The sequence below is a fragment of the Trachymyrmex cornetzi genome, unplaced genomic scaffold, assembly GCF_001594075.2.
Source record: "Trachymyrmex cornetzi isolate Tcor2-1 unplaced genomic scaffold, Tcor1.1 scaffold1002, whole genome shotgun sequence".
In the NCBI taxonomy this organism is placed as follows: Eukaryota; Metazoa; Arthropoda; class Insecta; order Hymenoptera; family Formicidae; genus Trachymyrmex; species Trachymyrmex cornetzi.
In genome coordinates this window covers 369,001-380,228 of record NW_017295547.1, presented here as the reverse complement: position 1 = coordinate 380,228, position 11,228 = coordinate 369,001, and the positions used below count along the sequence as shown (strand labels likewise).

The 11,228-nt window shown below is 34.0% G+C and overlaps 3 protein-coding genes across 7 annotated transcripts in view; 2 read left to right on the top strand and 1 right to left on the bottom strand.

Moving 5' to 3' along the window:
• Positions 1–2,251, top strand: part of LOC108771034 (protein abrupt) — a 3,337-nt gene extending 1,086 nt beyond the window's left edge. Inside the window, exons 1-4 of one of the 3 annotated variants that reach the window (XM_018522917.1) lie at positions 93–218; positions 488–688; positions 759–1,341; positions 1,484–2,251. In XM_018522917.1, coding sequence (XP_018378419.1) covers positions 494–688; positions 759–1,341; positions 1,484–1,767 — 1,062 coding nt within the window. In that variant the 5' untranslated portion in view covers positions 93–218; positions 488–493 and the 3' untranslated portion in view covers positions 1,768–2,251. Of the gene's footprint in view, positions 1–92; positions 225–487; positions 689–758; positions 1,342–1,483 lie in introns of those variants that run through there. The other 2 variants (XM_018522909.1, XM_018522926.1) reach the window with 2 other exon arrangements.
• Positions 2,252–4,702: 2,451 nt separating this feature from the next.
• LOC108771051 (transmembrane protein 208) lies at positions 4,703–9,669 on the bottom strand. Its single transcript, XM_018522938.1, has 5 exons — positions 9,448–9,669; positions 6,153–6,302; positions 5,842–5,978; positions 5,485–5,569; positions 4,703–5,389 (listed from the first exon to the last, which is right to left on the bottom strand). The coding sequence occupies exons 1-5, from the start codon at positions 9,451–9,453 to the stop codon at positions 5,252–5,254; spliced, it is 516 nt and encodes a 171-aa protein (XP_018378440.1). The 5' UTR covers positions 9,454–9,669; the 3' UTR covers positions 4,703–5,251.
• A 477-nt stretch (positions 9,670–10,146) lies between these two features.
• Positions 10,147–11,228, top strand: part of LOC108771010 (aarF domain containing kinase 1) — a 9,899-nt gene continuing 8,817 nt past the window's right edge. For 2 of the 3 annotated variants that reach the window (XM_018522873.1, XM_018522855.1), the window contains exon 1: positions 10,147–10,991. In XM_018522873.1, the coding sequence (XP_018378375.1) occupies positions 10,592–10,991 (400 nt within the window). In that variant the 5' untranslated portion in view covers positions 10,147–10,591. The remainder of the gene's footprint in view (positions 10,992–11,228) is intronic. The other variant, XM_018522864.1, reaches the window with a different exon arrangement.

Sequence of the window (11,228 nt, the reverse complement as noted above, 5' to 3'; positions counted from 1 at the left end):
CTCATTCCTGATATTGTGGGTCACTAGAACTCGTTCATATTTTCATCTATTTAAAATGGTTAAGAAAATCTAAATATTTACAAATCTACATTCAACTTTCTAAAAAAATGTTTAAACTTCATTTAGAAAATAAAATATAGTGTAAGTTATGATTATCGAAAGACTCAAGTTAGGAAAACGTAAGGAATCACTGGTCACTAGTGACACATAATAGGAAGGTATAGGTTAAGTATTAGATTAATTGTACGTATAATCATTAATTTAATATTAAATTAGTACTTAATGTTAAATTAATTGTTGAAAAACTAAAGAATTTAATATTTTGTTTAATAATTCCTTTTAATACAATCGAGAACATGGTATTTTATAGACATTTATGTTTTATCTCTTTTTTTACATTATATGTGTTTAATAACATTAGATTGTAAGAAATCCTTTTCATAATTATTTATAGGGCTTAGATCATTAAAAATTAATTCTTTTATAGAGAAACATGGCTACAAAATTGTCATCAAAGGAATTTTCTTTGAGATGGAATGATTTTTGTAACAACTTGACTTCAGGCTTTCTTTCTCATTTGAATGAGAACAATTTGGTTGATGTAACAATTGCTGTAGAGGGACAATTGTTAGCTGCCCACAAGCTAGTTCTGTCTGTATGCAGTCCTTACTTCAAAAATATATTTAAAGTATGACTTTATTGTTAACAGTGTCCTGTAAAATATTTTTATTTAAATAACACCTCAAGTTGTTCTGCAGGAAAATCCTTGTCAACATCCAGTGATAATACTGAAAGATGTAAAGCATACAGAAGTAATATCTTTGCTGAAGTTCATGTATCAAGGAGAGGTGAATATAAAACAGGATGACCTGTCTACTTTCCTAAAAGTTGCGCAGATGCTGCAAATAAAAGGATTAGAAGGTGGCGAGGGACATATACCATTATTAAATGATTACGTCAATGTGTCAGATTCACATGATTTCAAGGATGTAAACGCTTTATCTGATGTTCTAAGCAAGAAAGAAGGCAAGAACAAAATTCCAGATGAATCTGTACACTCTCGCAGGATAGCCAATAGGAACACTAAAACGAGAAAGAAACAGAGAGAGGTGGTTGAGGACAATTACAATTCGATTACAAAGTTAAAAAATGAGTCAAATGTTGACAACAAGGACGATATTTGTCTCATGTCAGATAACAATGAAAAATCAGATAATATGAATGATTCCAATTATGAAAAGGATATTGGATGTAACAAGACTAGTAAGGCTATTGATAATAGTGAAGAAATAATTGAGTTGTCTAACGAACAAAATTTGGAAGAAACATCATTACAGTCAGGTATTTTATTATATTATTCATAAACATAATGAAATATTAACTGATTTACTGATTGCAAGATATTTATATTAAACTAATCGTTTGATTGTTGTATGAAATAAATCTTGATTAAAAGAAAGTTGATATAAATTTTTTTATATAGATGTGGAACCAGTGGTCTATAGACTATCTGCCAGAGGTAGACCACAGTTGGTCCACGAAGGATACGTGTACAACATGACATCTCGTTCTAAAGTATATAATAGCTCACACTACCGTTGTGCGGAGCAGCATCGCGGTTGTCGCGGTAAATGTTCTGTGATCGCTGAGAGATTCATGCCGACGGGGGTGCACGAACACAATCATCCACCGAGTTATCAATCAGAGTACAATTATCGAAAAAAGAAGGGTCTAGACACTGATATCAGAGAAAGACTGGTCCAGTGATGCATTTAAAGACATTTTAATCAAGACGTTTTGTCTTCATTTGTGTATGTGTGTGTGTGCTATATTTGATTGTGTATGCACGCACACATCGATATCCAGCAATTGGAACAGGTAATACGTTTTAGTCAGAAAAAAACAACATATTTTTTATCTAAATATGAATAAAAATGCTATTTTTGTATATGTGTTATATGTACAGAGTGGATACTAAGTGAATTTATGGGAGGAATCACTCCAGCAAATCTTTTAGAATACTTAGTACTTATCCTGTATATAGTTGTCGCTATACATATAATTGGCTCCATAATACAGTAATCAAACAAAAACATTTGTAATAAAATCTATGATTAGAGATATAAGTTTAGATATTTTCAGTCTAAGTCAATGCTCAAGATTTGCAATTCTGGGTACTGGCTTAAGGTACTTTCCTAACCATTCATTACAGATTTTTAGAATAACGCCATAAGCGAGAAAATATACGAAAATTATTACAAAATATATTAAAATAGAAAGATTTTCAATGAAATATTTACACTTAATAAAAGGTATAGTCCATTTAATGCTACAAATGCTTCGAAGCATTTGATTGACCAATCAGAAGAAAGAATTTTATTAATTAATCAATTATAGCATCAAGTGTGGACCGCAAGAGTACACTTACAAAATATATCGAAAATTGTCTTTTCGGAATAGAATAAAATCATATTGATTTCAATTTAACAGCTGTCATATGCTTTGTTTCGTTTTCTGATTAAGAATAATTCAATTTTAAATATGCCAATTTTGATTACCGAAAGGGGAATTTTCGATATATTTTACGTTCTATGTAAAATGATTGCAAATATTACTTTATTTAAAAAATACATCCTGATATATATAGTTTTCTAAAAATTTTCTTTACATATTTTTCTCTGTAGACCTATTCTGTACCTTCTTAACGACAGCTCGGTATTGTTCTGCTGTCATTGCGTAACTTCTTTAGCATGTATAATACCTGTGTAATGACATCCCTAAGTAGTGAAATTGCTGTTGTAAGGTTTCAGAATGGGCTAAAAAGGTATAGAAATCGACTCTTATTTTACAAAAGCAAATTTAAAAAACAAAACGGCCAGAAAGGAGCACATAATAGATGTAATATAAGCAATTTTTAATAGTTCATATATTGTACTTAACATATGGAAAAACGTTTTCGACCTTAACTTGGTCTCTATCAGTTCTAGCAAATGATAACAAATTAAAATTTAAATCTTGACACAGATAATTCTAATAAATAATTACACGTAATATTTTAATGAATAAAAATAATGCAAAAGATTAAACAAAAAATATAATAATAAGAGACCATGTCATATACTAAACAATTTCAAATATGTAAAAAATAAGTCGATAAAATTAATTAAGATAAAAATTCGTCAGAGACAAGAATCCTGTAAGTCCATAAGAGTGTAGTATAAAGTCTGATTCCAATAAACCGTGGCGCGTTTCTCATGATTCTCCCCACTGCCACTCGCCCGAAGTCGTGGCCACGGTGGAAAATTACGATTTAGTCGATAATATAGACGGCTTTAGGATCCCTCGTGTAGCTTCTCGGAGTTTTTGTATCTTCTTATTAAATTAATGGCTTCTGCCTCCGGATAAGTACGGAGGTCAACATGGTCAGAACACGAATGTCGTAAATAGTATATGGAAGGGCGAAAATGTAAATCACAACTCGAGTGGGTACACAAAATACAATCGGCAGATGTTCCTGTATGTATAGCCAGTCACAAAAAAGTTGCAACACTTTTTTGTGATGGGTTCCAGAATGCAGCTTGTTCATCAAACGATTGGTTCTTATTTATGGATCTATTGGATAAATAATCGGCTGTAGGTGCTTCCGATAACACAAATTTAAATTAGTTCCACTAGGACCGAAAAATATCTAGTAAAGTCGAGTTATTGTCGTTTCCACACTTTATGTAACGGCACCCTAAAAGTTAGTCAATCAAAGCTAAAAGATTTTGAAAATTCTTGACTGTGATTGGTTAGTTCTTATGATATGTCTTTCGATTGTTGTTCCGGAAAGTGTGTGCGGACCCTAAGGAGTATTCAGATTTCCACATGGGTGCTCCCTGGGTCTCATATTACCTTTGCCTAATGTTCGATAAACAAGGAGTGATATCTGGGTGACACTCTAGTGGGAATCTGAACTCAGCATTAATGGGATAACTCTCATTCCGTAATATGTATCCTGGTAATTTTACGACCCTAACTAATATCTCTGTTCGCAAAGCAGAATGATGCTTTTTTATGCAAGAACGCGTCGAATAAGCCTAACTTCATTGATTTTTGAGGTAGCTAAATTGTATAATTACCAAATGTACAATATATACAAGTATTAAAGATTATTTGATTTTTATCCATTCAACCATCACTTCAACATATTTCATTTGTTACCATTATTTCCAAGAAGGCACTTGCGTATGCACGCACGCGCGTGTTTGTTTCTCATTTTATTATTCAAATTCTCATGCATATAATAAAAGATTTAAAAAATTGAGCATTACTGTATTATCGCTATAATTACAAAAAGGATCATTTACATTAGCATAATTAACAAAGTTAGATAAAGATTAACAAATCGAGATACTTCTTATCCAGGAGTTTTATTCCTATATAAATCGCGATGGAAGTAATATTTATTAATACATGAATATATTATAAGCTAGTGGAAAAATCAATGGAACCCACTGAGAACATGGGATTCTTTGTTTTTTACTATTAACAGTTACAATTAGTGTGCTACGACTGCTCCACTGGACTGATCTTGGCTGCGGTCCACTTGATGCTACAAACGCTTCGAAGCGTTTGAGCGACCAATCAGAACAAAGAATTTTACAAATTGACTAATCAAAGAACGCTTCGAAGCGTTTGTAGCGTCAAGTGGACCGCAGCCCTTATGATTATTCCGGTCATCTATTATTCAACTTTAAATGACTTTAAGATTTTCTTTATTTTCCTACTTTAATGTAATGTCTCTTTTTGAATATATTTAATTAAGATTGACTTTCCAATAATACATATAATTTAGTATTGCCGCCGACTTTTTATATAGGAATGAATTTATAAATATTATCGAATAAGAAGTGCCTCGTTACTTATAGACATAATAAAATGGATTGCAGTCTGCCGAGAATCAATTGTTTAAAATACAAAGAGGTAAAGGCGAAAAATCTATCTCCCAATTTGCGATTTTCCTCCTAATTCTGTGAAAGTGTTTCCCTGTTTCGTACATCTTTGTAAAAACCTCCAAAATCTTGTTTCATTTAATATTTATCCTATAGAAATGTCGAACCACTGCACAGTCTCAATTTTTCTTGACAAGAAAAAATCTTAAATTTTCCAAACTTCTCTCTTTCCGGTGTTTTTTGATCTTACTACCATCCCCTTGGTTAAATCAGGTATAATTCAATGGAATTTTCTTATTGTACAGCAACGAAGATTTTCATTGATATCGCTTCGCCATTTTCCTTTCTAACTTGCGCATTTTCTTCTCGTTCATCTCAGATTGCTCTTGTGGCTGAGCAAAGAACCACGGAGCCAAAATTTGTTTCCAGAGCACCCAGCTTCCCCTTAATGGTGCCTATAAAAATATGCAATAACAAGAGTTCCACATATATGTAGTCTTTTTGTGACATAATAAGGAAAGCAATGCAAATGGTTTATCGAAGTACCTACCAAAAGCCACAATAACCAGAAGTAGTTCGAAATAAGAGACAGAATTTGCACTCCTGACGTTAATATGATTAAATCTTTGAAATGTCTGTAAACAAAATTATGATACTTCGTTCAATGAACAATAGTATCCAGATAACACTGGACATTCCAAGGATGTCCATTTTAAATTCAATTCATATTCGCTTATAACATATATATTTCATGAATCTGATAGACCTAATTTGGACATTCTATGAACATTCCAATGTACATTCCAATCTAGAAGTGAATGTCCAATAGACATACTATGGACATCCTCATGCTATCTAGAGAGAAATTAATAACGATGAGAAGAGTACAGTTATAGCAAAAACTCACTCTGCTATACCACCTTCCATGTTGAGATCAACACCTGGATCTAGTAGCTGGCCAGATTCTGAGTACGTGGCGCGAGCCATGTACGACATGAATTGGTAGCTTCCTATATATATAACTGCAGAAAATGCCATTAGACTCTGTAACAATAATACACAGTTAAGGGGTTTTATAGCTGCAGAGCTATATCGGTGTCCATAGGTTTGTCGCGTCGCATGTCCCAACGGGCTCGTTGTAGGAACTATAGTAGGAGTATGTTGAAGCATGTTGGAGCATTCGACGTGAATAAACCTCATCAGAGAGATTCAACTTACTATCGTCAGTGCATTGAATTCACGCAACACCATCGTTATGAAGTGTATTCCCATTGCACCTAAGGCCATGTAGATGTAAAAACTCAGCGTAGAGACATTCTCTTCCTTTATTTGCTTTGCTCCTTTGGTCAATACCTTACCTTTCTTCGTCTGTACAGGGGTATATTCAGGAATTACATCCAATTAATTCTAAGCTATGATTTACGTTACGTGTACTCAGGATTGGGAACGTTACTCATAAAAGTAGGCGTTACTATTAATCTTTTTTACAACGTAACTTAATTGTTACCATTATTTGTCACTAATTTTAAAAAGTAATGCATTACAATATTACTTAAAAATGATTCATGATCTTTTTCATTACTTTTGTGTAATGTTAAAGTTAAGAAAGATTTTAACAGGAAATAGAAGTACGCTTTACTTTTTATCGTTACTTTGTTATAATAACAATTTGGTAATGATGTTGCGAATTTTTTATAACGATAATTTTACGTACGGTAACATTACAGTTGGAAGAGTTACTTATTACTAGGATTGCTAACCATACTCTTTTAAGACATGTAAGGGAGGGAGACCGGGGCTAAGTGGGCACCTTCTTTTCAATTGCAATTTTCAATAACAAAGTAAACGATTTTAGTCAAATGATTATTAGCGTTTTATAGAGTGGTTATAAGAGAATATAAGGTGGCAATAAAAAGTTTTGGTGTTTGCAACTTTATTTCATCCATATACACAAAAAGTGATTCGAAAAATGAAATTTCACACACACACACACACAAAATACTTTTAACTATCGAAAACATATTTGACTACCTAACATAATAACGCGGCACCTAAACTAACCAAACTTCGTTGGTAAAGAAGACACACGAGATGCCTTCCACAATATAAATTGAGAACTCATAAGATATATTTTTGTCACTTAAAATTCAAATGGCAGCTTAGCCCTGGTGTCCACTTAGCCCCGGTCTCCTCTACTCTTTTTGAAGTTGAAAAACAGTGTACTCTTACTTTTCACTTATTGTATCTTTTCTTTGAAAAATAATAAAAAATTTAAAAAATTATTTAAAATATTTAAATTTATTATTTTATAAAAAAGTTTTACTTGGCTTGTACTAAGGCTGTATTCGCTCTGGACAGTATGTAATATATAAATATTTATTTATATATTATATAGGGATTTTACTAGAGATTTGGTTATATTTGTTGAAAAAACTTATAAGTTACAAAGTACGTGGAATATATGAATCAATTTTATTCTCTCAATTCTATTAACATTAAAAAATCTGGTTACAAAGTAAAATGTGAATAAACATATTCACATTTATGTTATACTTTATAATATGTTATACTTTATAATATAAACATGTTCACATATATGTGAATAACTTTATGAAAACTGAAAAAAGTCAATCAAAATTACATTCTAAAAATGTCATTTTATTAAATACCGGCATTTAAAATAAAAAATATCACCTCTTCATCTTTTTTTTCTTTTTTTCTTTTTCTTTTAGAAAGTATACTCTTTTGGCTAATCAATGTATATACTCTCTTCGTGCGACCGAGATTTGGCAACTCTATTCATTACTGAAAAAAATAACTTTTTATTTGTAATTAGTTACTGTTATTCGTAACTTATAACGGAAAAAGTAACTTGTCGATACGTTATAAATTACTTATTACTTTTTTCAGTAAATAACACGATTGTGTAACTTTTTCTTTCAGAGTGGAAACGTGAAAAGTGAACATTTTTATGTATAAATGAATGTATGCATACTTATATTGGGAAATTCGATGGGGGCGGAGCTTTCATCTAGCGCCAGCGGTCAGAACTACTGCGAGTAGGTAACCTAACCAACAAGTTCTTATACTATAAGGTTGTTACACGTAAATACAAGCTGCAGTAAATAAATAAAAATGAAAATATCTATAGGAGAAATTTGTGTTGTTACTAGTTCGACACCTACTAGTAAAACTAATGAGATTTTTGCCCTCTTGAGGAAAATGAAAAAATCTAACATTCTTACGAGCTTGACTGGTGCAGCCAAAGACACAACAAAAAACTTTATTTTTATTTGTTAGCGGTGAAAATTCCATGAATTTTTAACTAATTTGTACTAAAATTTAGCTGAATGCCATATAAATACAAAGTTACCTATCCGCACTAATTCCGATATCTCCCGCCAGGTAGCGTAACGATATATCAAATTTCCCAATACACACGTGTATGTACGTATGTACATGCATATACACTGGCTCATACAAAAAATTTTTACTCTACATGATCGATTTTAAGTTACATGATCGATACCTTGGATTGAATTAATTACGTTTCGTGCTCTCCTATTGGTAGAGCGTGTAACGTCAATCAATAGTAAAGCATTTTCCAACCCAGGTTGGTGCAAACCTGATCGGGCCGAAAATACAATCAGACTACGGGTTAACGATTACGTTCAATAGTTGTCCGATTCTATTTCAGCCAATTACGATGGACTCGCTACATCGTGATTGGCTGAAGTAGAACCAGGCAACCATTAAGATAAATCCACACAAACTAGCCGCATACACATATGCATACAGAAAATTATCCAATCGCATTTCTCTTATAAAGTTGCATGTAAAATGTGATTGAATAATTTTCTGGAAATTTTTCAATTTTGTGGAATACACAGTGTGTATTCCATAATACGTGATTTCCGATATATATAGGTTGAGATTCTTATTCTCCGTTCTCTGTTCCTTTTATTGTGCGAAGTCCCTTAGTCTTAAGCCTGTTTTACAATAGGGTCGCAAGCTGTAAGCTATAAGAAATTAACAAATTCTAGTTGATTATTTTTGTCGTATTCAACTGTGAACTGTGATTGATCAATTTCTTACGGTTCACGACTTGCAACGCTATTGTAGAATAGGCATTCGAAATGCCTGTTCTACAATAGCTATATAAAGTATAAAGTATCAATATTACCTATGTGTATATATAAAAATCATATATGTAGTTTTGCGTTGTAATTGTGTAAAGACATCCATTTTCCACAAAAACAGTATGACATAGTAAAAATAAACAGCATCCAGGTTATGTTGCATTATATTGTACGAATCATTAATCGTACACAGTGCAAATAGCTTCAAAGCGATACCAGATGTGAATGTATTTTCAATTTTGTCGTTTGATAATAATAGTACACGCAAAAGGATTCATAATACGAGTAGTCTAAACAATCGGAACGTTCCTTATGGAAACGTCAATTAATTAAGAATGAACATTCATTGAAAAAAATATGAAATATAAACTCACTGTCATCTTATTTGATTTTCCTATCGAAAGAGTTGGTAATATTCAAGAATTCTGTCTTCCTCACTGACTTTAATGAAATTAGGCTCATTCCATGCGTTTTTGCACGACAAAAATGAATTTGGCAAAAAAAAAAGCGTCACTCTGCCTTGTGGAGCAACATATTAATAGTAGAAGTGACAACTATCCAGGTTAGGAAAAGTGTCACAGCCACGAAATACTGCGAAGCGAAGCGAGCGTGCACTATGGTTACATTTTCATGCAGCATGCTCTGTGGTCACAGTGCAGTATATACAGGGTGTAATGGCTCCTGCACAAGTGCACCCTGGTGCACACTAGACGCGGAAATCATTGAAACGCTTGCCGCGCCGCGCGGCTAAATCAGACGCTCTTCAACCAATCAGAAAACAGAATTCCGATGATACGAAGCAAAATCCATCGGAATCCTGTTTGCTGATTGGTTGCAGAGCATCGTACGACGCAAATCGGATGCAGTGTAAATCGGGCAGCACCCAGTTGGACACGGCTCAATTGGACACGAGCCACTCACAGCGCTTGAGACTACAAAGCTCCTAAGCACCGGTCGCTGTGATTGGTGGTGTCCAATCGAGACGTGGTCAATCGGGATCACTCTTCCGCGTCCAGTGTGCACTTGTGCAGGAGCCATAAGGAACTCTGGACAATAAAAAAAAACAGGGAATAGAGAATAAGACCCATTAAAAATCCCTCTTATGGATAGTCGGCACGTTTCTATCCTGAGGATTTAGTACAGAGATGAATCACATCTATTTTTAACGATACGATTTTATCGATAGTGTCAGAAAATGTATGTAGTCACGTAATTCCCAAACTAAAAATGGATGTACTGGCGATAGTGTACGAGTGATTTCGACGGGAACGGGGAAAAGGCCGGCACGGCCTTTCTCAGGTTTTTCTTTGCTTCCACAATGCGCAAGACTACGCGAGACGTATTGGAAAAGTGCGCGTAAGCGCGCTGGCGATCAAATCAAATAAAAATTAAAGGATTTATTTCAGAAAGATAAGAAATTATGTGTGAACTTGTGAACATGGACATGCACGGAAACAGCGTTGCGGATCATGAAACGTAGCCTTTCTTGCTCTCTTGTACTTTGGAAAGACAGAAATTATGAATTGCGGCAATGTCGTTACATCTAAATTTCGTGCGACATTTTACAAGCCTTTGTCGTTACGGCGATGGTATTATCGTTCTCGAGGGCGTAAATTTCATCCGCCGCCGAGGCGTTGCCGCGGTGAGTATCCTGACCAGTGGACCAATCACAATCTTGCTTCGACTGCACTCTTCTGCAAATCTCGTGCGCAGATCCGCGAACTGCAAACAGTGTGGCCTACCTATAAAGAAAAGGAAGAAGAAGAGCAAAAGAACGGTTTTCTTGCAGACGCGCAAGAAATGATACTCGTATTAGTGAGGATCGCGGTTGTAGGCACGATTATCACAACCCTGCTTGTTGCGTACTTGATTACACGCTTGACCCATGTCAGTTTGTTTCCCACCATCCTACGAAAAGGTTAGCAATCATATTAAAGAATCACTAAGCGCTAAAAAAAACTGATTAGTTTTCTCCGCTGAACGAGACCATTGTCTGGATTCCGCCCTATACTTTTAAGGGTCCTCTACATAAAAGTCGTAAATGGTCGTGGAGTCTTAAGTTGTAGGAAACCAACCAATCACAATCAAATATAAGGAGAATACTCGATTGGGACTGGTTAGTTTCCTACGACTTAAGGCGTCGTCTACAATACAC